This window comes from Oncorhynchus gorbuscha, linkage group LG17 (assembly GCF_021184085.1).
Source record: "Oncorhynchus gorbuscha isolate QuinsamMale2020 ecotype Even-year linkage group LG17, OgorEven_v1.0, whole genome shotgun sequence".
Lineage (NCBI taxonomy): Eukaryota > Metazoa > Chordata > Actinopteri > Salmoniformes > Salmonidae > Oncorhynchus > Oncorhynchus gorbuscha.
In genome coordinates, this window is record NC_060189.1 from 2,781,340 (window position 1) to 2,807,634 (window position 26,295).

At 44.8% G+C, this 26,295-nt stretch overlaps 1 protein-coding gene across 3 annotated transcripts; it reads right to left on the reverse strand.

Annotated features, from left to right (window-relative positions):
- Positions 1 to 406: 406 nt before the first annotated feature.
- Positions 407 to 26,273, reverse strand: rtf1 (RTF1 homolog, Paf1/RNA polymerase II complex component). Of its 3 annotated transcripts, XR_006832743.1 has the most exons (17): positions 26,080 to 26,272; positions 24,874 to 25,005; positions 24,452 to 24,611; positions 23,790 to 23,988; positions 22,813 to 22,972; positions 18,386 to 18,642; positions 17,792 to 17,969; positions 17,173 to 17,255; positions 14,089 to 14,176; positions 13,706 to 13,813; positions 12,233 to 12,310; positions 9,995 to 10,116; positions 8,807 to 8,864; positions 6,189 to 6,263; positions 5,551 to 5,773; positions 950 to 1,287; positions 589 to 605 (listed from the first exon to the last, which is right to left on the reverse strand). XR_006832743.1 is itself a non-coding variant. In XM_046307750.1 (16 exons), the coding sequence occupies exons 1-16, from the start codon at positions 26,161 to 26,163 to the stop codon at positions 1,181 to 1,183; spliced, it is 2,109 nt and encodes a 702-aa protein (XP_046163706.1). In that variant the 5' UTR covers positions 26,164 to 26,273; the 3' UTR covers positions 407 to 1,180. The 3 variants fall into 3 exon arrangements, 2 of the variants coding, with proteins under 2 accessions (XP_046163706.1, XP_046163705.1); XM_046307750.1 differs by having other exon boundaries at positions 407 to 1,287; positions 22,816 to 22,972; positions 26,080 to 26,273; XM_046307749.1 differs by having other exon boundaries at positions 407 to 1,287.
- Between the last annotated feature and the right edge of the window lie 22 nt (positions 26,274 to 26,295).

Genomic DNA, 26,295 nt, shown 5'->3' on the forward strand with positions numbered 1-26,295 from the left:
GTAGCCTTCTCTTAATATTTCCTATCAGTTTTAAAATGGACAGTCTAGTGTACACACTCTGTCCCCTCTCTCACATACCTCACCTCACATCCTTCCCTCTCACACTACTCAAATACACACTTACCTCACATCCCTCACCTCACATCCCTCACCTCACATCCTTCCTCTCACACTACTCAAACACACACTTACCTCACATCCTTCCCTCTCACACTACTCAAACACACACTTACCTCACATCCTTCCCTCTCACACTACTCAAACACACACTTACCTCACATCCCTCACCTCACATCCCTCCCTCTCACACTACTCAAACACACACTTACCTCACATCCCTCACCTCACATCCCTCCCTCTCACACATCTCTCCCTCAAACACACACTTACCTCACATCCCTCCCTCTCACACATCTCTCACACACACTTACCTCACATCCTTCCCTCTCACACTACTCAAACACACACTTACCTCACACACTACTCAAATACACACTTACCTCACATCCTTCCCTCTCACACACTTACCTCACATCCTTCCCTCTCACACTACTCAAACACACACTTACCTCACATCTCACACACACACACACTTACCTCACATCCTTCCCTCTCACACTACTCAAACACACACTTACCTCACACACTACTCAAATACACACTTACCTCACATCCCTCCCTCTCACACTACTCAAATACACACTTACCTCACATCTCTCACACACACTTACCTCACATCTCACACACACACACACACTTACCTCACATCTCACACACACTTACCTCACATCTCACACACACTTACCTCACATCTCACACACACTTACCTCACATCTCACACACACACACACACTTACCTCACATCTCACACACACACACACACTTACCTCACATCTCACACACACACACACACACTTACCTCACATCTTACACACACACACACACACACACACACACTTACCTCACATCTTACACACACACACACTTACCTCACATCTTACACACACACACACACACACACACACAGGTAGAATGGCCAACCAACACATGCAGGTGGTTCTGACTGACTGAGGGGTTAGGCTATTAGATCATTAGACCAATCCTCTTCCTGTAGTTCATTAGACCACGGCCCCTCTTCCTGTAGTTCATTAGACCAAGCCCTTCCTCTTCCTGTAGTTCTTTAGATCAAGCCCCTCCTCTTCTTGTAGTCCTCCAGGTTGAGAGACCTACGTGGAGCACCGTCCTTCACTGCCAGGGTGTTGGCGCTCACTGACAGAGACTTGGCTTCTGAAACACACCAGAGGAACAGCATTACTATGACACATCCTGTTGTTACAGCTCAGGGTGAAGTTGAATAATTTTGCACGCCCAATTTTTCAGTTTTTGATTTATTAAAAAAGTTTGAAATATCCAATAAATGTCGTTCCACTTCATGATTGTGTCCCACTTGTTGTTGATTCTTCACAAAAAAATACAGTTTAATATCTTTATGTTTGAAGCCTGAAACGTGGAAAAAGGTCGCAAAGTTCAAGGGGGCCGAATACTTTCGCAAGGCACTGTATCACTTTTGCCTTATGGCAAGGTGCTCCATCATGCTGGAAAAGGCATTGTTCATCACCAAACTGTTCCTGGATGGTTGGGAGATGTTGCTCTCTGAGGATGTGTTGGTACCATTCTTTATTCATGGCTGTGTTCTTTCGCAAAATTGTGAGTGAGCCCACTCCCTTCGCTGAGAAGCAACCCCACACATGAATGTTCTCAGGATGCTTTACTGTTGGCATGACACAGGACTGAAGGTAGCGCTCACCTTGTCTTCTCCGGACAAGCTTTTTTCCAGATGCCCCAAACAATCAGAAAGGGGATTCATCAGAGAAAATGACTTTACCCCAGTCCTCAGCAGTCCAATCCCTGTACCTTTTGTAGAATATCAGTCTGTCCCTGATGTTTTTCCTGGAGAGAAGTGGCTTCTTTGCTGCCCTTCTTGACACCAGGCAATCCTCCAAAAGTCTTTGCCTCACTATGCGTGCAGATGCACTCACACCTGCCTGCTGCCATTCCTGAGCATGCTCTGTACTGGTGGTGCCCCGATCCCGCAGCTGAAAACTTTAGGAGACGGTCCTGGCGCTTGCTGGACCTTCTTAAGCGCCCTGAAGCCTTCTTCACAACAATTGAACCGCTCTCCTTGAAGTTCCTGATGATCCGATAAATGGTTGATTTAGGTGCAATCTTACTGGCAGCAATATCCTTGCCTGTAAAGTCCTTTTTGTGCAAAGCAATGATGACGGCACGTGTTTCCTTTCAGGTAACCATGGTTGACAGAGGAAGAACAGTGATTCCAAGCACCACCCTCCTTTTGAAGCTTCCAGTCTGTTATTCAAACTCAATCAGCATGACAGAGTGATCTCCAGCCTTGTCCTCGTCAACACTTAGCTGTGTTATCAAGAGAATCACTGACATGATGTCAGCTGGTCCTTTTGTGGCAGGGCTGAAATGCAGTGGAAATGTTTTTGGGGGATTCAGTTCATTTGCATGGCAAAGAGGGACTTCGCAATTAATTGCAATTCATCTGATCACTCTTCATAACATTCTGGAGTATATGCAAATTGCCATCATACAAACAGAGGCAGCAGACTTTGTGAAAATTCATGTGTGTCATTCAAAACTTTTGGCAACGTCTGTACACTTTAGCCAAAGACATTTAAACTCAGTTTCACAATTCCTGACATTTAATCCTAGTAAAAATTCCCTGTCTTAGGTCAGTTAGGATCACCACTTTAGTTTAAGAATGTGAAATGTCAGAATAATAGTAGACAGAATTATTTATTTCAGCGTTTATTCCTTTCATCACATTCCCAGTGGGTCAGAAGTTTACATACACTCAAATAGTATTTGGTAGCATTGACTTTATATTGTTTAACTTGGGTCAAACGTTTCAGGTAGCCTTCCACAAGCTTCCCACAATAAGTTGGGTGAATTTTGGCCCATTCCTCCTGACAGAGCTGGTGTAACTGAGTCAGGTTTGGCCCAATCCTCCTGACAGAGCTGGTGTAACTGAGTCAGGTTTGGCCCATTCCTCCTGACAGAGCTGGTGTAACTGAGTCAGGTTTGGCCCATTCCCCATGACAGAGCTGGTGTAACTGAGTCAGGTTTGTAGGCCTCCTTGCTCATGCTTTTTCAGTTCTGCCCACAAAGTTGCACAAACACATTTACTAATTTCCATTCAAATCTGCTGCTGATGGTCATGAGCAGAGCCTCTCTGAGCTGTGTCTGAGCTGTGTGTCTGAGCTGTGTGTCTGAGCTGTGTGTCTGAGCTGTGTGTCTGAGCTGTGGTCACTGATCTACACACAATACCCCAATAATGTAAAAGTGGAATTCGGTTTTCATTAAATTAATAAATGAAAAAAAGACACTGAAATGTCTTGAGTCAAGAAGTATTCAACCTCTGTTATGGCCTAAATAAGTTCAGGAGTAAAAATGATACTTAACAAGTCACAACTGAGTTGGTAGAAAATAGTGCTTTCATCGGCAGGGTTGTGGGTTCGATTCCCACGGGGGGGGGGAGGCAGTATATAAAAAAAATTAAAGTATGTAAATGTACTCAATATTGCCTCTCTGGATAAGAGCATCTGCTAAATGGCATTAAATTTATACACTATATACCGTTCAAAAGAAGAAAAAAAAGCACATTTTTGGTCCATTAAAATAACATCAAATTGATCAGAAACACAGTGTAGACATTAATGTTGTAAATGACTATTGTAGCTGGAAATTGAAGATTTTTTATGGAATATCTACATAGGTGTACAGAGGCCCATTATCAGCAACCATCACTCCCGTGTTCCTATGGCACGTTGTGTTCGCTAATCCAAGTTTATCATTTAAAAAAGGCTAATTGATCATTAGAAAACTCTTTTGCAATTATGTTAGCACAGCTGAAAACTGTTGTGCTAATTAAAGAAGCAATAAAACTGTCCTTCTTTAGACTTGGAGTATCTGGAGCATCAGCATTTGTGGGTTCGATTACAAGCTCAAAATGGCCAGACACAAAGTACTTTCTTCTGAAACTCGTCATTCTATTCTTGTTCTGAGAAATGAAGGCGATTCCATGCGAAAAATTGCCAAGAAACTGAAGATCACGTACAAAGCTGTGTACCACTCCCTTCACAGAACAGCACAAACTGGCTCTAACCAGAATAGAAAGAGAAGTGGGGAGGCCCCAGTGCACAACTGAGCAAGGGGGCAAGTACATTAGAAAAAACAGATGCCTCACAAGTCCTCAACTGGCAGCTTCATTAAATAGTACCTCTAAAACACCAGTCTCAACTTCAACAGTGAAGAGGCGACTCCAGGATTCCCTAATCAATCTAACCACAATACCCCATAGTGACGTCACAATACCCCATAGTGAAGTCACAATACATCATAATAACAAAGTGAAAACAGGTTTTCAGAAATGTATGCACATTTATTAAAAATTAAAAACAGAAATACCTTATTTACATAAGTATTCAGACCCTTTACTCAGTACTTTATTGAAGCACCTTTGGCAGCGATTACAGCCTTGAGTCTTCTTTGGTTTGACGCCACAAGCTTGGCACACCTGTATTTGGGGAGTTTCTCCCATTCTTCTCTGCAGATCCTCTCCAGCTCTGTCAGGTTGGATGGGGAGCGTCGCTGCACAACTATTTTCAGGTCTCTTCAGAGATGTTCGATCAGGTTCAAGTCCGGGCTCTGGCTGGGCCACTCAAGGACATTCAGACTTATCCTGAAGTTGTCTTGGCTGTGTGCTTTGTGTCGTTGTCCTGTTGGAAAGTGAACCCCAGTCTGAGGTACTGAGCAAGCTTTCATCAAGGATCTCTCTGCACTTTCGTCTTTCCTTCAATCTTTACTAGTCTCTCAGTCCCTGCCGCTGAAAAACATCCCCACAGCATGATGCTGCCACCACCATGCTTCACTGTAGGGATGGTGCCAGGAATCCTCCAGACGTGACGCTTGGCATTCAGGCCAAAGAGTTCAATCTTGGTTTCATCAGATCAGAGAATCTTGTTTCTGAGAGTTCTTTAGGTGTTTTTTGGCTAATTCTAAGCAGGCTGTCATGGAGGCCACTTCTCAGTAAAAGGCACGTCTGGCCAAATCTATCATGAAGGTCTGATTGGTGGAGAGCTGCAGAGATGTTTGTCCTTCTGGAAGGTTCTCCCATCTCCACAGAGGCACTCTGGAGCTCTGTCAGAGTGACCATCGGGTTCTTGGTCACCTTCCTGACCAAGCCTCTTCTCCCCTGATTGCTCAGTTTGGCCAGATGGCCAGCTCTTGGAAGAGTCTTGGTGGTTCCAAACTTCTTCTATTTAACAATGACGGAAGCCACTGTGACCTTGGGGACTGACGCGTATCGGATGAATTTTTACATTCCTAATGCACTGATGCTGCTTTGTAGTATACCATATACTTACATATGGTCTAGCAGCACCACTACCGACCCCACACTCCCCTGGAGACGGGGGTTCGACCCGTGAACCCACCACTTTATGCTCGTTTACATATGAACTTCACCTGCGTTGGGAACCTGTAGGTCAATCTTGACGTCAAAGTCGTGGACTTTAAAGAGGTCCTCTGATAGGTCGCTGGTGTTCTTTGTCGGGTCGATGACTTTGAGAGCAGCCTGTCCTGCTCCCCTGCCCATCTCAAACTCCAAGTCCATCTCTTTGCCTGACCCTTCTCCGTACTTCTCATTGAGGTGTTGGAGGATAGCTGCATGGACTGAAGGGTCTCTGGCCTGCCAAAACACAAAGACAGACAGACACACAAGTTCATCTGAATATTATAATATTGTACAGCATGGCTGCATCCCAAATGGCACCCTACATAGAGACTTACGTTAGACAAAGAGCGAGAGAGACAGAGAGCGAGAGAGACAGAGAGCGAGAGAGACAGAGAGCGAGAGAGACAGAGACGAGACACCATGGTAGAGACAGTTAGACACCATGGTAGAGACAGAGACTTACGTTAGACAGACAGACTTACGTTAGACACCATGGTAGAGACAGACAGACTTACGTTAGACACCATGGTAGAGACAGACACACTTACGTTAGACAGAGACAGAGAGACAGAGACAGACTTACGTTAGACACCATGGTAGAGACAGACAGACTTACGTTAGACACCATGGTAGAGACAGACAGACTTACGTTAGACACCATGGTCGGTTTGCACTGTCGTCTAGTAAACGGGTCCATCTGCATCTTGGCATTCTGTCCTTCAGCCTGAAAGATAAATAGTATATATAATATAGTCATAATAATAATAAAAAATGTAGCGTAACAATGAGTCGTAATAAGCAATAGAATATAAATGTACACTGAATAAAAATATAAACTCAACATGTAAAGTGTTGGTCCCATGAGCTGAAATAAAAGATCCCAAAAATGTTCCATATTTGCACATAAAGCTTATGTCTCTCAAATATTTCTTTCAAATTCTGTGCACAAATGTGTTTACATCCCTGTTAGTGAGCATTTCTCCTTTGTCAAGATAATTCCTCCACCTGACAGGTGTGGCATATCAATAAGCTGATTAAACAGCATGATCATTACAGGTGCACCTTGTGCTGGGGACAATAAAATGCCACTCTAAAATGTGCAGTTATGTCACAAAACACAATGCCACAGATGTCTCAAGTTTTGGGGAGTGTGCATCTACCTGACAGGAAAATCAAGAAGATGATTAAACAGCATGAGCATTACACAGGTGCACCTCAAAATCAAATGTTATTTGTCACATGCGCTCAATACAACACAGGTATTGTTATTTGTTATTAAGGTTCCTTACAGTGAAATGCTTCCTAACCTGACAAGCCCTTAACCAACAACGCACTTAAGAAAGTATTTACTCAAATAAACTGAAGTAAATATAAAACCAAAATAGAACAATAAATAATTAAGGCACAACTATAAAATAGTAGTAATAGGGACAAAAGGCCACTAAAATGTGCAACACAACACCACAGAAGTTTCAAGTTGAGGGAGCGTGCAATTGGCACGCTGACTGCAGGAATGTCCACCAGAGCTGTTGCCAGATCATTGAATGTTCATTTCTCTACCATAAGCCGCCTCCAACGTCATTTTAGAGAATTGAGCAGTACGTCCAACCAGCCTCACAACAGCAGACCGTGTGCCCAGGACCTCCACATTCGGCTTCTTCATCTGCGGGATCATCTGAAACCAGCCCCCCGGACAGCTGATGAAACTGTGGGTTTGCACAACCAAAGAACACAACCGTACAACCGAAGAAATTTTGCACAAACTGTCAGAAACCGTCACGGGGAAGCTCATCTGTGTGCTCGTCGTCCTCGCCGGGATCTTGACCTGACTGAAGTTCCACGTCGTAACCGACTCCAATGCTCACCTTCAATGACCACTGTCACGCTGGAGAAGTGTGCTCCTCACGGATGAATCCCGGTATCAACTGTACCTGGCAGATGGTGTGTATGGCACCTTGTGGGTAAGCGGTTTGCTGATGTCAACGTTGTAAACAGAGTGCCCCATGGTGGAGGTGGGGTTATGGTATGGGGCAGGCGTAAGCTACGGACAACAAACACAATTGCATTTTATCGATGGCAATTTGAATGCAGAGAGATACCGTGATGAGATCCTGAGGCCCATTGTCGTGCCATTCATCCACCACCATCACCTCATGTTTCAGCATGATAACACACAGTCCCATGTTGCAAAGATCTGTACACAATTCCTGGAAGCTGAAAATATCCCAGTTCTTCCATGGCCTGCATACTCACCAGACATGTCACCCATTGAGCATGTTTGGGATGCTCTGGATCGACGTGTATCAACGTGTACGACAGAGCATTACAGTTCCCGCCAATATCCAGCAATTTTGCACACAAATTGAAGAGGAGTGGGACAACATTCCACAGACCACAATCAACAGCCTGATGAACTCTTATGTGAAGGAGATGTGTCCCACTGCATGAGGTAAATGGTCACACCAGATACTGACTGGTTTTCTGATCCACACCAGATACTGACTGGTTTTCTGATCCACACCAGATACTGACTGGTTTTCTGATCCACACCAGATACTGACTGGTTTTCTGATCCACACCAGATACTGACTGGTTTTCTGATCCACACCAGATACTGACTGGTTTTCTGATCCTGATCCACCAGATACTGACTGGTTTTCTGATCCACACCAGATACTGACTGGTTTTCTGATCCACACCAGATACTGACCACACCAGATGGTTTTCTGATCCACACCAGATACTGACTGGTTTTCTGATCCACACCAGATACTGACTGGTTTTCTGATCCACACCAGATACTGACTGGTTTTCTGATCCACACCAGATACTGACTGGTTTTCTGATCCACACCAGATACTGACTGGTTTTCTGATCCACACCAGATACTGACTGGTTTTCTGATCCACACCAGATACTGACTGGTTTTCTGATCCACACCAGATACTGACTGGTTTTCTGATCCACACCCATACCTTTTATTTTAAAGGCATCTGTGACCAACAGATGGCCATCTGTATTCTTCCCAGTCATGTGAAATCCATAGATTAGGGGCTAATTTATTTATTTCAATTGACTGATTTCTTTATATAGACTGTAACTCAGTAAAAATTTTGAAATTGCTGCATGTTGCGTTTCTATTTTTTGTTCAGTATATAAGTATATTTAAAACAAAAACAAAACTTTAACGGATTAAAAACATAATTGCGCTGCAATGATAGGTATTTAGTTCAGGTATTTAGTTCAGATGGAGGCTGGGATACTTACGACTAGAGCCTTCTCAGACTCCACGATGTTCCAGCTACGATTCCTCTGGTTGATGTAGCTGGAGGAGACAGATGGACAGAGAGGTTTAGAGACAGATGGACAGAGAGGTTTAGAGACATCCGGAGAAAACAGATGGACAGAGAGGTTTAGAGACAGATGGAGGTTATTCAGAAAGTATTCAAACCCCTTGACTTTCTCCACTTTGTTACGTTACAGCCTTATTCTAAAATAATTATTCATCAATCTACGCACGATACCCAATAATGACAAAAGTAAAAAACAGTTTTTTTTTAGAATGTTGGCAAATTTATAAAATAAAAATCTCAAACTGAAATATCACATTTCCATAAACATTCAGACCCTTTAGTCAGTACTTTGTTGAAGCACCATAGGTAGTGATTACAGCCTCCAGTCTCAGGGATAATCACTGCGCCACTAAGCAGTTAGCGCCACTAAGCAGTTAGCGCCACTAAGCAGTTAGCGCCACTAAGCAGTTAGCTCCACTAAGCAGTTAGCGCCACTAAGCAGTTAGCGCCACTAAGCAGTTAGCGCCACTAAGCAGTTAGCTCCAGTTAGCAGTTAGCTCCAGTTAGCAGTTAGCTCCAGTTAGCAGTTAGCTCCAGTTAGCAGTTAGCTCCAGTTAGCAGTTAGCGCCAGTTAGCAGTTAGCGCCAGTTAGCAGTTAGCTCCAGTTAGCAGTTAGCTCCAGTTAGCAGTTAGCGCCAGTTAGCAGTTAGCGCCAGTTAGCAGTTAGCTCCAGTTAGCAGTTAGCTCCAGTTAGCAGTTAGCTCCAGTTAGCAGTTAGCGCCAGAAACGACCTTCAAACTGCACGCAGAGACATAAAATAGTATCCACGAGCTCATCGGACTCCGGGTAAGTTGCAAAATTGCCTAAAAATGTTGAAAATATCCCGTTTAACATGTTGTGAGGATGACACTTAATTCAATGTTTCTTCACCTTTAAAAAAAACATTGTAAAAGTGAGGTTTACCTCATGCGTGTTTCATTGGATCTTACTATACAAACATTGCTATGTACGTACATTCATCACCCCCCCCCCCCCAAAAAGCTCCGTTTCACAAGCGATGCACTTCTACTCAGGTCGTTGTACGAACAGTTTTCAAATCGAAGACACTAAAACAAGTGAAGTTCATTATAATAAAAAAATCTAATATGATTATTGTGTTCACCTGATGGCAGAGATGTTTTTGGTCCTCTGTCTGTCCAGATGCTCGGCCCTCTCCTCCAACTCATTCAGCTGGTCCTGGATCTCTTTGGCTCGGTCTCCTTCTCCACTCTCCTCAGCCATGGCCTGGAGGAAGACACAAGTCAAGTTGTCATGCAACAGGATACACATGGAATGCTGACCTGCAGGTTCAAGGTGGACACCACATGAACAGTAAATGGAATCAGAAAGTACAACTATGGAATCAACAGAGTGCACACACACACCGTACACACACACACCGTACACACACCGTACACACACACACCGTACACACACCGTACCCACACACACACACCGTACACACACCGTACCCACACACACACCTTACCCCCACACACACACACCGTACCCACACACACACCGTACCCACACACACACGCACCGTATCCACACACACACGCACCGTACCCACACACGCACCGTACCCACACACGCACCGTACCCACACACGCACCGTACCCACACACGCACCGTACCCACACACGCACCGTACCCACACACGCACCGTACCCACACACGCACCGTACCCACACACGCACCGTACCCACACACGCACCGTACCCACACACGCACCGTACCCACACACGCACCGTACCCACACACGCACCGTACCCACACACGCACCGTACCCACACACGCACCGTACCCACACACGCACCGTACCCACACACGCACCGTACCCACACACGCACCGTACCCACACACGCACCGTACCCACACACACACACACACACGCACCGTACCCACACACACACCGTACCCACACACACACCGTACCCACACACACACCGTACCCACACACACACCGTACCCACACACACACACACACACACACACACACACACACACACACCGTACACACACACACACACACGCACCGTACACACACACGCACCGTACACACACACGCACCGTACACACACACGCACCGTACCCACACACGCACCGTACCCACACACACCGTACACACACACACACACCGTACCAACACACACACACACCGTACCAACACACACACACACACACACACCGTACCAACACACACACACACCGTACCCACACACCTTACCCACACACACACACCGTACCCACACACCGTACCCACACACACACACCGTACCCACACACACATTAAAGCACACACACCGTACCCACACACCGTACCCACACACACACACACCGTACCCACACACACACACACCGTACCCACACACACACACACCGTACCCACACACACACACACCGTACCCACACACACACACACCGTACCCACACACACACCGTACCCACACACCGTACCCACACACACACCGTACCCACACACACACCGTACCCACACACCGTACCCACACACACACCGTACCCACACACACACACACATTAAAGCACACACACCGTACCCACACACCGTACCCACACACCGTACACCCACACACACCGTGCACCCACACACACCGTGCACCCACACACACCGTGCCCACACACACCGTGCACCCACACACCGTACCCGCACACACACACACCGTACCCGCACACACACACACCGTACCCGCACACACACACACCGTACCCGCACACACACACACCGTACCCGCACACACACACCGTACCCGCACACACACACACCGTACCCGCACACACACACACCGTACCCGCACACACACACACCGTACCCGCACACACACACACCGTACCCGCACACACACACACCGTACCCGCACACACACACACACGTACCCGCACACACACACACCGTACCCGCACACACACACACCGTACCCGCACACACACACACCGTACCCGCACACACACACCGTACCCGCACACACACACCGTACCCGCACACACACACCGTACCCGCACACACACACCGTACCCGCACACACACACCGTACCCGCACACACACACCGTACCCGCACACACACACCGTACACGCACACACACACCGTACACGCACACACACACCGTACCCGCACACACACACCGTACCCACACACCGTACCCACACCGTACCCACACCGTACCCACACCGTACCCACACCGTACCCACACCGTACCCACACCGTACCCACACCGTACCCACACACACACACACACACCGTACCCACACACACACACACACACACCGTACCCACACACACACCGTACACACACACACACCGTACACACACACCGCACCCAGGAGATGTTAATTTATACCTTATCTTTGAGTAGTGATGTTTTCTTCATGGCGTAGTTGGAAGGAGCCTTTCTGAATCTGTCTTTCTCTTTAACAATCTGTGGATCAACAAACAAGGTCAAAGTTCAACACTATAATGATCATTAATACGGCACTGAATAGGGACGACCGGGAAAAAAGCCTGAACAAATGAGACCAATATTACATCCCCAATGGCACCCTATCCCCTATATAGAGAACTACTTTAGACCAGAGCCCTATCCCCTATATAGAGAACTACTTTAGACCAAAGCCCTATCCCCTATATAGAGAACTACTTTAGACCAGAGCCCTATCCCCTATATAGAGAACTACTTTAGACCAGAGCCCTATCCCCTATATAGAGAACTACTTTAGACCAAAGCCCTATCCCCTATATAGAGAACTACTTTAGACCAAAGCCCTATCCCCTATATAGAGAACTACTTTAGACCAAAGCCCTATCCCCTATATAGAGAACTACTTTAGACCAAAGCCCTATTCCCTATATAGAGAACTACTTTAGACCAGAGCCCTATCCCCTATATAGAGAACTACTTTAGACCAGAGCCCTATAAAGTGCACTACTTTAGACCAGAGCCCTATAAAGTACACTACTATAGACCAGAGCCCTATAAAGTACACTACTTTAGACCAGAGCCCTATAAAGTGCACTACTATAGACCAGAGCCCTATCCCCTATGTAGTGCACTACTTTAGACCAGAGCCCTATGAAGTGCACTACTTTAGACCAGAGCCCTATCCCCTATGTAGTGCACTACTTTAGACCAGAGCCCTATTCCCTATATAGTGCACTACTTTAGACCAAAGCCCTATTCCCTATAAAGTGCACTACTATAGACCAGAGCCCTATCCCCTATGTAGTGCACTACTTTAGACCAGAGCCCTATGAAGTGCACTACTTTAGACCAGAGCCCTATTCCCTATATAGTGCACTACTTTAGACCAGAGCCCTATTCCCTATATAGTACACTACTTTAGACCAGAGCCCTATTCCCTATATAGTACACTACTATAGACCAGAGCCCTATTCCCTATATAGTACACTACTTTAGACCAGAGCCCTATTCCCTATATAGTACACTACTTTAGACCAGAGCCCTATTCCCTATATAGTGGTACTACTATAGACCAGAGCCCTATTCCCTATATAGTGGTACTACTATAGACCAGAGCCCTATTCCCTATATAGTACACTACTATAGACCAGAGCCCTATTCCCTATATAGTGCACTACTTTAGACCAGAGCCCTATTCCCTATACAGTGCACTACTTTAGACCAGAGCCCTATTCCGTATATAGTGCACTACTTTAGACCAGAGCCCTATTCCCTATATAGTGCACTACTTTAAACCAGAGGTCTATGGGCCCTACATAAGGAATAGGGTCCCTGGTCTATAGTAGTGTACTATATAGGGAAATAAGGTGATATTTGAGACGGACAGATACTTACGTCCTCGATGTCTTTGTCGTTGAATTTGTAGTTACAAGCCTCTTTGATGGCCTGTTCCTTCTTATTGATCTCATCTAGAGTGGGAACCTGCATACTGGCTATGATCATCTGCAGACAGAGAGGAAAAAACATCAAGAGACTCTGCTCTCCGACAGGCCCGACGTAACCCGGTATGACAGAACCCTGCTTCTCCACGAGACACCCATCCAAGATCCACAACATTCATCCTTCCCAGTCACTTTGGATATTCCCTGGTCTATTGTTACAAATCTTGCCGTCTACCAGGAGGAAGAGTTCAAGCAACCATGCTCCTCTATCCACAATCAGCATGTTCCCTCCTCAAGTCAACCATCCAATCAGCATGCTCCTTCCAGTCAACTCACCGCCTCCTTCCACTTCATGAACTCGTTTTCTGTGAACTCCTGATTGGATACAAACTCCAGTCTGAAGACTCGGGTATCACCACCATGCCTAGAGGAGAGAGATTATGGGACAGGGCACAGAGAAACCGTCACAGACGAAGAGACAGAAATATCGAAACGGGAAGAGAGAGAAACAGGAAGAGAGGAGAGAGAAACAGGAAGAGATGAGGAGGAGGAGAGAAAGAGAGGAGGAGAGAGAAATAGAAACAGGAAGAGAGGAGGAGAGAGAAACAGGAAGAGGCGAGAGAAACAGGAAGAGGCGAGAGAGAGAAACAGGACGAGAAGAGAGAGAAACAGGAAGAGGTGGAGAGAAACAGGAAGACGAGAAGCCAAGGGTAGTAGCAGGTAAGAGAGAGAAACAGGAAGAGGAGAGAGAAACAGGAAGAGGAGAGAGAAACAGGAAGAGGAGAGAGAAACAGGAAGAGGAGAGAGAAACAGGAAGAAGAAAAGCCAAGGGTAGTAGCAGGTAAGAGAGAGAAACAGGAAGACGAGGTGGAGAGAAACAGGAAGAGGAGGTGGAAAGAAACAGGAGGAAGAGAAGCCAAGGGTAGTAGCAGGTAAGAGGAGAGAGAAACAGGAAGAGGAGAGAGAAACAGGAAGAGGAGAGAGAAACAGGAAGAGGAGAGAGAAACAGGAAGAGGAGAGAGAAACAGGAAGAAGAAAAGCCAAGGGTAGTAGCAGGTAAGAGAGAGAAACAGGAAGACGAGGTGGAGAGAAACAGGAAGACGAGGTGGAGAGAAACAGGAAGAAGAGAAGCCAAGGGTAGTAGCAGGTAAGAGAGAGAAACAGGAAGAGGAGAGAGAAACAGGAAGAGGAGAGAGAAACAGGAAGATGAGGTGGAGAGAAACAGGAAGACGAGGTGGAGAGAAACAGGAAGACGAGAAGCCAAGGGTAGTAGCAGGTAAGAGAGAGAAACAGGAAGACGAGGTGGAGAGAAACAGGAAGACGAGGTGGAGAGAAACAGGAAGACGAGGTGGAGAGAAACAGGAAGAAGAGAAGCCAAGGGTAGTAGCAGGTAAGAGAGAGAAACAGGAAGAGGAGAGAGAAACAGGAAGACGAGGTGGAGAGAAACAGGAAGACGAGGTGGAGAGAAACAGGAAGACGAGGTGGAGAGAAACAGGAAGACGAGAAGCCAAGGGTAGTAGCAGGTAAGAGAGAGAAACAGGAAGAGGAGAGAGAAACAGGAAGAGGAGAGAGAAACAGGAAGACGAGGTGGAGAGAAACAGGAAGACGAGAAGCCAAGGGTAGTAGCAGGTAAGAGAGAGAAACAGGAAGAGGAGAGAGAAACAGGAAGAGGAGAGAGAAACAGGAAGAGGAGAAGCCAAGGGTAGTAGCAGGTAAGAGAGAGAAACAGGAAGAGGAGAGAGAAACAGGAAGAAGAGAGAGAAACAGGAAGAAGAGAGAGAAACAGGAAGAAGAGAGAGAAACAGGAAGAAGAGAGAGAAAGTAGCAGGAAGAAGAGAGAGAAACAGGAAGAGGAGAAGCCAAAGTAGCAGGAAGAGGAGAGAGAACAGGAAGACGAGGTGGAGAGAAACAGGAAGAAGAGAAGCCAAGGGTGGTAGCAGGTAAGAGGAGAGAGAACAGGAAGACGAGGTGGAGAGAAACAGGAAGAAGAGAGAGAGAAACAGGAAGAGGAGGTGGAAAGAAACGGGAAGAAGATAAGCCAAGGGTGGTAGCAGGTAAGAGGAGAGGGAAACAGGAAGAGGAGAGAGAAACAGGAAGAAGAGAGAGAAACAGGAAGAAGAGAGAGAAACAGGAAGAAGAGAAACAGGAAGAAGAGAGAGAAACAGGAAGAAGAGAGAGAAAGAGGAAGAGGAGAAGCCAAGGGTAGTAGCAGGTAAGAGGAGAGAGAACAGGAAGACGAGGTGGAGAGAAACAGGAAGAAGAGAAGCCAAGGGTGGTAGCAGGTAAGAGGAGAGAGAACAGGAAGACGAGGTGGAGAGAAACAGGAAGAAGAGAGAGAGAAACAGGAAGAGGAGGTGGAAAGAAACGGGAAGAAGATAAGCCAAGGGTGGTAGCAGGTAAGAGGAGAGGGAAACAGGAAGAGGAGAACAGGAAGAGGAGAGAGAAACAGGAAGAGAGAGAAACAGGAAGAGGAGAAGCAAGGGTAGTAGCAGGTAAGAGAGAGAAACAGGAAGAGGGAGGAAGAAGAGAAAGAAACAGGAAGAAGAGAGAGAAGAAGAGAGAGAAACAGGAAGAAGAGAGAGAAACAGGAAGAAGAGAGAGAAACAGGAAGAAGAGAGAGAAACAGGAAGAGGAGAAGCCAAGGGTAGTAGCAGGTAAGAGGAGAGAGAACAGGAAGACGAGGTGGAGAGAAACAGGAAGAAGAGAAGCCAAGGGTGGTAGCAGGTAAGAGGAGAGAGAACAGGAAGACGAGGTGGAGAGAAACAGGAAGAAGAGAGAGAAACAGGAAGAGGAGGTGGAAAGAAACGGGAAGAAGATAAGCCAAGGGTGGTAGCAGGTAAGAGGAGAGGGAAACAGGAAGAGGAGAGAGAAACAGGAAGAGGAGAGAGAAACAGGAAGAAGAGAGAGAAACAGGAAGAGGAGAAGCCAAGGGTAGTAGCAGGTAAGAGAGAGAAACAGGAAGAAGAGAGAGAAACAGGAAGAGGAGAAGCCAAGGGTAGTAGCAGGTAAGAGGAGAGAGAAACAGGAAGAGGAGAGAGAAACAGGAAGAAGAGAGAGAGAAACAGGAAGAAGAGAGAGAGAAACAGGAAGACGAGAGAGAGAAACAGGAAGACGAGAGAGAGAAACAGGAAGACGAGAGAGAGAAACAGGAAGACGAGAGAGAGAAACAGGAAGACGAGAGAGAGAAACAGGAAGACGAGGTGGAAAGAAACAGGAAGAAGAGAAGCCAAGGGTGGTAGCAGGTAAGAGGAGAGAGAAACAGGAAGACGAGGTGGAAAGAAACAGGAAGAAGAGAAGCCAAGGTTGGTAGCAGGAAGAGGAGAGAGAAACAGGAAGAGGAGAGAGAGAGAAACAGGAAGAAGAGAAGCCAAGGGTGGTAGCAGGTAAGAGGCGAGTAGTTTTAAATGAAGGATGTCGTACTGTAACTGTAGTCCTTTGTTGGTCCGGGTCGTTCCCAACTGGTACACTTTAGCAGTCTCTACAACGTCAACTATCTCAGCCACCTTGTCACAGGGAATTACAAGAAATGCTCATTATCGAACAGAACTGACAATAGCAGAGTTAAATAGGAATAAGTTTCCCAGACACGGAGATTCACCATTGAGCAGGATTTTCAGCCTAGGACCAGGTTTAAACATGCACTCAAGCTATTAAAAAAAAATAGAATAATGAAATAACTTTTACTGTTGTAAATAATATCCCACAAACTAATACAGTAATGTACACACACATAAGGGTAAAGAAAAATATGTTTTGACCAAAATAGTTTTTGTTTTTGTTTTTTTTTTTTGACACAATTGCAAACTTCAAGGAGTAGTAGGCTGGTGCCCTCTGATGTCATCAGCCTCCATCTTGCCTGAGGAACAGAAGACGAGCAATAGAGAACTAACGAGGAAGCCTCCCCCCCCCATGCCATGTGGACCCCTGGACCACCTATTGAGATGTGCCTTTTGTTCAGTAAATCAGGTGATAAATGAGGTGCAAAAGGAGAGTGGGGTAGGACTTTAAATCTGTCTCAGGGGAAACAGCATCTGGTTACCCTGTAAACTGGTTTGCTACTACTGTTCCCGATGCCAATCCGTACGAAGCAGCCGCTGACCGTCTTCTGGAAGAACGGCATGTGGCACCAGCGCTCCAGTTTGTGGCGGGACAGACGGACGCGGTTCAGCTCGTCTGGCAGCGATACGGGCTGAGACTTTGGTGGCGTCTCCTCTTTCCTGGAAACAGCCAGAGACAGAAAACATAGAAACATTGGTCACTGATCGTTGGTCACTGATCGTTGGTCACTGATCGTTGGTCACTGATCGTTGGTCACTGATCGTTGGTCACTGATCGTTGGTCACTGATCGTTGGTCACTGATCGTTGGTCACTGATCGTTGGTCAAGCAGAAAGGTTTCAAATAGATTAAAAAATTAAATTAAAAGTTACAAGGTTACTGAAATGGGATTTCTTAGACCAACTAAATCTTCAAGAGCAAATTCAACAGAGTAATTTAGACCTATTAAGGAACTAGTCATTAGACTTAAGGAACTAGTCATTTGCAGTGTTTGACATCGAGCTCCAGTACTACCAGGAACACTTTAATAAAAAAATATAATAAAATAAACCCACAGCTGATGGATAGATACTCACTCTTCGTCTTCGGAATAAGATGAAGAGCGTGAACTGCGATCGCTCTTTACTGAGGATTTGTCTTCATCCTCCTCCTCTTCCTCCTCCTCGTCGTCAGAGTACACCTCGCTGGTCTTCAGGGGCTGCCGTTTCGCCAGGAGCTCCGCTGTCCTCGTTTTCTTCTTCTCTCTCTCCGCTTTCAGTTCCTCCATGGCCTGAGACTTTTTATCCAGCTTCTCATCCCGTTTAGTTCTCCTCTCCTTGTTGTGGGACATAACCTACAGGAGAATGTAGTCACAATGTACAATGTACCTGTAAGGACTATGGAACACAATGTGGTGTGTTTTGTTTAAAAATATATGACTTTCTCCACATTGTGTTACATTACAGCCTAATTCTAAAATTGATTAAATAATTTTTCCCCCCTCATCAATCTACACACAATACCCCATAATGGCATCACAATACCCCATAATGACATCACAATACCCCATAATGACATCACAATACCCCATAATGACATCACAATACCCCATAATGGCAAAGCGGAAACAGTTTTTGTTTAGAACTTTTAGCAAATATATTTTAAAAAACAAACAGAAATAGCTTATTTACATAAGTATTCAGAACCTTTGCTTTGAGACTTAAAATTTAGCTCAGGTTCCTGGTTCCATTGATCATCCTTGAGATGTTTCTACAACTTGATTGGAGTCCATCTGTGGTAAATGCAATTGATTGGACATGATTTGGAAAGGCACACACTTGTCTATATTACATTTACATTACATTTAAGTCATTTAGCAGACGCTCTTATCCAGAGCGACTTACAAATTGGTGCATTCACCATTGAGCAGCATATAAGGTCCCACAGTTGACATGGTTTGGTTTTTTGTGCTCTGAAATAATTGTGTCGAGGCACAGATCTGTGGAAGACTACTAATACATGTCTGCCGCATTGAAGGTCCCAAAGAACACAGTGGCCTCCATCATTGTTAAATGAAAGAAGTTTGGAACCACCAAGACTCTTCCTAGAGCTGGCAGCCCGCCAAACTGAGCAATCAGGGGAGAAGAGGCTTGGTAAGGGAGGTGACCAAGAACCCGATGGTCACTCTGACAGAGCTCCAGAGTTCCTCAGTGGAGATGGGAGAACCTTCCAGAAGGACAACCATCTCTGCAGCATTCCACCAATCAGGCCTTTATGGTAGAGTGGTCAGATGGAAGCCACTCCTCAGTAAAAGGCACATTACAGTCCGCTTAGAGTTTGCCGAAAGGCACATAAAGACTCTCAGACCATGAGAAACAAGATTCTCTGGTCTGATGAAACCAAGATTGAACTCCTTGGCCTGAATGCCAAGTGTCATGTCAGGAGGAAACCTGGCACCATGATCAAATCAAATCAAATTTTATTTGTCACATACACATGGTTAGCAGATGTTAATGCGAGTGTAGCGAAATGCTTGTGCTTCTAGTTCCGACAATGCAGTGATAACCGACAAGTAATCTAACTAACAATTCCAAAACTACTGTCTTATACACAGTGTAAGGGGATAAGGAACATGTACATAAGGATATATGAATGAGTGATGGTACAGAGCAGCATACAGTAGATGGTATCGAGTACAGTATATACATATGAGATGAGTGTGTAGACAAAGTAAACAAAGTGGCATAGTTAAAGTGGCTAGTGATACATGTGTTACATAAGGATGCAGTCGATGATGTAGAGTACAGTATATACATATGCATATGAGATGAATAATGTAGGGTAAGTAACATTATATAAGGTAGCATTGCTTAAAGTGGCTAGTGATATATTTACATCATTTCCCATCAATTCCCATTATTAAAATGGCTGGAGTTGGGTCAGTGTCAATGACAGTGTGTTGGCAGCAGCCACTCAGTGTTAGTGGTGGCTGTTTAACAGTCTGATGGCCTTGAGATAGAAGCTGTTTTTCAGTCTCTCGGTCCCAGCTTTGATGCACCTGTACTGACCTCGCCTTCTGGATGATAGCGGGGTGAACAGGCAGTGGTTCGGGTGGTTGATGTCCTTGATGATCTTTATGGCCTTCCTGTAACAACGGGTGGTGTAGGTGTCCTGGAGGGCAGGTAGTTTGCCCCCGGTGATGCGTTGTGCAGTCCTCACTACCCTCTGGAGAGCCTTACGGTTGAGGGCGGAGCAGTTGCCGTACCAGGCGGTGATACAGCCCGCCAGGATGCTCTCGATTGTGCATCTGTAGAAGTTTGTGAGTGCTTTTGGTGACAAGCCGAATTTCTTCAGCCTCCTGAGGTTGAATAGGCGCTGCTGCGCCTTCTTCACGATGGCAGCATCATCATGCTGTGGGGGATGTTTTTCAGTGGCAGGGACTGGGAGACTAGTCGGGATCGAGGGAAAGATTAACAGAGCAAAGTACAGAGAGAGATCCTTGTTGAAAACCTGCTCCAGAGCACTCAGGACCTCAGAATGGGGTGAAGGTTCACCTTCCAACAGGACAACGACCCTAAGCACAGAGACTAGACAAAGCAGGAGTGGCTTCGGGACAAGTCTCTGAATGTCCTTGAGTTGCCCAGCCTTGAACCCAATCGAACATCTCTGAAGAGACCTGAAAATAGCTGTGCAGCGATGCTCCCCATCCAACCTGACAGTGATGTCATTGTGGGGCATTGCGATGTCATTATGGGGCATTGTGATGTCATTATGGGGCATTGTGATGTAGATTGCTGAGTAACAAACAATGTAATCCATTTTAGAATAAGGCTGTAACGTAACAAAATGGGGAAAAAGTCAAGGGGTCTGAATACTTTCCAAATGCACTGTAACTCTCACACACGTGCTGCTGCTAATATGATCTTTATTCTACTCTTATTATTATCTATCCTGATGTCTAGTCTCTTTACCCTGCCTTCATGTACATATCTACCTCAAATACCTTATTATTATCTATCCTGATGCCTAGTCACTTTACCCTGCCTTCATGTACATATCTACCTCAAATACCTTATTATTATCTATCCTGATGCCTAGTCACTTTACCCTGCCTTCATGTACATATCTACCTCAAATACCTTATTATTATCTATCCTGATGCCTAGTCACTTTACCCTGCCTTTATGTACATATCTACCTCAAATACCTTATTATTGTCTATCCTGATGGCTAGTCACTTTACCCTGCCTTCATGTACATATCTACCTCAAATACCTTATTATTATCTATCCTGATGCCTAGTCACTTTACCCTGCCTTCATGTACATATCTACCTCAAATACCTTATTATTATCTATCCTGATGCCTAGTCACTTTACCCTGCCTTCGCGTACATATACTCTAATACCTTATTATTATCTATCCAGATATTTAGTCACTTTACCCTGCCTTCATGTACATATACTCTAATACCTTATTATTATCTATCCTGATGCCTAGTCACTTTACCCTGCCTTCATGTACATATCTACCTCTAATACCTTATTATTATCTATCCAGATATTTAGTCACTTTACCCTTCCTTCATGTACATATACTCTAATACCTTATTATCATCTATCCAGATATTTAGTCACTTTACCCTGCCTTCGCGTACATATACTCTAATACCTTATTATTATCTATCCAGATATTTAGTCACTTTACCCTGCCTTCATGTACATATACTCTAATACCTTATTATTATCTATCCAGATATTTAGTCACTTTACCCTGCCTTCATGTACATATACTCTAATACCTTATTATTATCTATCCAGATATTTAGTCACTTTACCCTGCCTTCATGTACATATCTACCTCAAATACCTTATTATTATCTATCCTGATGCCTAGTCACTTTACCCTGCCTTCATGTACATATCTACCTCAAATACCTTATTATTATCTATCCTGATGCCTAGTCACTTTACCCTGCCTTCATGTACATATCTACCTCAAATACCTTATTATTATCTATCCTGATGCCTAGTCACTTTACCCTGCCTTCATGTACATATCTACCTCAAATACCTTATTATTATCTATCCTGATGCCTAGTCACTTTACCCTGCCTTCATGTACATATACTCTAATACCTTATTATTATCTATCCAGATATTTAGTCACTTTACCCTTCCTTCATGTACATATACTCTAATACCTTATTATTATCTATCCAGATATTTAGTCACTTTACCCTGCCTTCATGTACATATACTCTAATACCTTATTATTATCTATCCTGATGCCTAGTCACTTTACCCTGCCTTCGCGTACATATCTACCTTAAATACCTTATTATTATCTATCCTGATGCCTAGTCACTTTACCCTGCCTTCATGTACATATCTATCTCAAATACCTTATTATTATCTATCCTGATGCCTAGTCACTTTACCCTGCCTTCGCGTACATATCTACCTCTATGCGTCGTACTCCTGCACAATGAGTCTTTAGAATTGTTTCCAGAAGATAAACTCACCACCTGCAGGTCCTGATGAGTCCGGTCTTCATGATGACCGGATGATCTCTCTCGTTTCTTCCGTTCTTCCTCATCCTTCTTCTTCTCTTCTTTCTCCTTCTTCTTCTTCTCTTCTTTCTCCTTCTTCTTCGCAGTCTTCAGTTTCTTTTTAATTTCAAATCTGATACAGAAGATGTTCGATTATGGGATATACATATCAAGGGATAGTCATTCACTTAAAAAAAAAAAAATTCTCCCTGTTTTCTAAAATTATATATATTTTTATTTTATTTAACTAGGCAAGTCGGTTAAGAATATATTTCTTATTTACAATGACGGCCTACCCCCGGCCAAACCCGAGCGACGCTGGTCCAATTGTGCGCCGCCCTAAGGGACTCCTAATTACAGCTCCATTGGTGATAGAGCCTGGATTTGAACCAGGGTGTCTGTAGCACTGACGCCTCTAGCACTGAGATGTAGTGCCTTAGACCACTGTGCCACTTGGGAGCCCTCTCACAATCTACTGATCAGGCAATTAGGATAATCGCGGAGATTTTCTCTCTCTCCCTCTCTCCCTCCCCTCTCTCCCTCCAAAAATATCAACTTAACATGCAACAATTTCAAATATGTTATCGAGTTACAGCTCATATAAGAAAATCTGTCAATTGATATAAATTCATTAGGCCCTAATCTATGGATTTCACATGACTGGGAACACAGAAATGCATCTGTAGGTCACAGAAACCTTTAAATAATTGTAGGGTCGTGGTGAATGAATAACGACAGTCTCAGCCCGACAACAGTCTCAACTCTCCTGCCCGACGACAGTCTGTCACAACTCTCCTGCTCATCCTCGTCTCACCTTATATTCTTCATATGAATAAATGAACGCGGCTCTGTACTCAAAGGATCACTTTTGCTTCTTAGTCCGGGACTAGGCTAAAATTTGCATCCAGGAAACTGTCCCTTATAGTTCCAACTTCCTGAAGTAGACTTACCTCCTCTTGAGCACCTCCCTCTTCTCTATCCTATTGAAGAGCTCCTGCTCCCTCTCCTTCTCCGTCATCTGCTCCAGCCGAGCCCTGTCCTCCTCGTCTCCCATCAGGTCCTCTCCGTAGTCGTCCCTGAAGACATCGTCCTCCGACGAGGAGTCTGAGCTGGAGGCAGAGCTGTTGCTCTCAGAGTCAGACACCTCACCTGGAGGAAGAGACCATTACATAATAAGAAACCCCAAGAGAGATGTTTATCTCAATGTGTCTTTCTGTGATTCATCATCTCCGATCACCTGAAAGAGACCATTACATAATAAGAAACCCCAAGAGAGATGTTTATCTCAATGTGTCTTTCTGTGATTCATCATCTCCGATCACCTGAAAGAGACCATTACATGGAGTTAGTTAGCATTATTAGTTGGTAGATACGCAATAATCAAAATGGTCAAATAGACCAAGAGTTGTTGATTGGTTTATCTCAATTAGTCTTTCAAAGATTCCTTGCATACCATCTCCTTCTCAAGTGTATATAGAATGAGAAGATCCAAGGTCTCTCCCCTCGGGTCATCCTCTCCAATGTGTTTTTAGAAGGAGCCAAGGAGAGAGGATGAGAAGTATAGAGGAAAGATGGAGGGGGGGGGTGAGCCCGGGGTTTGAGGACAACATACCCTCCTCGGGGGCAGAACTGTCAGCTGAACTGTCTCCACCAGAACTCCCGGACGACGCAGCTTTATGTGCCTTCTTCTTCGCCGCCTCTTTCTTCTTCTCTGTTGTTGTCGGTTTCCCTGGCTTAACTTTCTTCTTGACTTTAGGACCACCGGCGGTCCACTAAGTGAAAACAACATACACAGAAAAATCAGTAAACACAATGTTGTCACGTGGAGCATCAAGGACTGTATAAAAAAAATATAGTGATAATAACATGACTCTTTCATGCCACCTAGTGTAAGGGCTGGTTTCCTGGACCCAGGTCAAGCCTAGTCAGGGACTAAAACATTTCTCTAAAAAAAAAGATCCTCAGTTGAGCATGCTTCTTAGTACAGGAAACCAGCCCTAAGGAGATCAACATAGACATAGAGGAGATTCATACCTCATCGTCGCTGTCTGATGTCTCCGAGTCTGACGAGGCTGCAGGCTTACTGACTGGCTGGTCATCCTGTTGGTTATCCTGCTGGTCATCTGAGTCCACCCTCTTCCTCTTGGTGGCCAGAGACAGAAGCTCCTGGGGGCCACAGGGTGAGAGACAGAGGTGAGTGCCTGAACTACTGATAGAGTATATCAAACAGACAAAAGTGGAGAAGCTGACATCCTATTATTAAAAATAGGTGTTGTTAACAGTTCATATGGATTGAGACGGAAGGGTGCCACAGGGTGGGATACACAAGACAGAGGGGTAAGTTTAAAGCGATTGTGTCTGAAAAGGCTTACACAGTGATAAGACAATGGGCAGGTAGAATAGTGGAGGAACTTACATCCTGTACAACATATATATATATATATATTTTCAATAGTTAATATGGATTGACTTATACAGGATAAATTCTGTATGGCCTGCTCAGAGGACAGCAGAACAGGTAAATGTTACATTTTTGTTGACTAAACCTTTACAGTATATTTAGAGGCTGTTGCATGGGTGGAAGCATAGTAGTTTATCAGTCACTCGCTTTTATTATGTGGTCTTATTTTACAGTGAGAAACTTAAATTATTATATTTTAATATGGTGTTGTGTAAATATATATATGAGCCATCATTGGGTAATATACCTTCCTGTTGAAGCTTGTGTCAACGTTTAACTGTATGTTTACCAAAACAAAATGTAAATCAACAGGCCGAATTGTTGCTAGCTACCCAACTAAATTACTATCAGGAGGTATAACAGCAAAGATAGCAAATTACCAGCTTCACTGCTAAATGTAAGGCTATGCTAAATCTACGATTGACATGTCTTTTATAGCAACACCATTGGCTGTACAGAAACGGGACAGTCTATCGGACGCTAGCTGGTTAGCTAACATTAGCTAACTGTGTGTCAACATTTTAACTTCAGCTGCGCCCCTTCGGGTCATGCAGAAAGATTGCGTTATAAATCCGTAGGTCAGTGTATTATTTGATGAGCAAATTATCACAGATTATGGTCGTGGCCACATGATACTATAAACTGGAATTGATTAAAGCCAATAAAACGTCAGGCCTATGGCGCGGTGTTTTCCTCCTAAACTCCTAAGGCACAGCGAACATTACCGAGGTTTGTCAACACCGAGAGAAGGAAAACAACCCGCATAGAAACCTCCTTACTTGATCTAAATTATCATCACTGGCGCTGTCTTCGGAGTCCGAGTCGATAACGACTCGACCTTTCCGTTTCTTTACATTGACCATGATTAATAAAGCTTTATGTTTAGTCTGTGGTGGCTGTTGAACTAAAACTCCGCAGTCCTCCACAACGGGCCGATATACAACTGAACATTGTCGCAACGACTAGAGAACAAGCGGAACTAAAAAAATCACCGG

Coding starts and splice junctions, on each gene's coding strand:
- rtf1 (XM_046307749.1), bottom strand. CDS start 26,163: ATGGTCAATGTAAAGAAACGGAAAGGTCGAGTCGTTATCGACTCGGAC. Junction 23,989..24,451: donor CAGTTCTGCCCCCGAGGAGG/GTATGTTGTCCT, acceptor CTCTTCCTCCAG/GTGAGGTGTCTGACTCTGAG. Junction 14,177..17,172: donor AACAAAGGACTACAGTTACA/GTACGACATCCT, acceptor TCTCTCCTCTAG/GCATGGTGGTGATACCCGAG.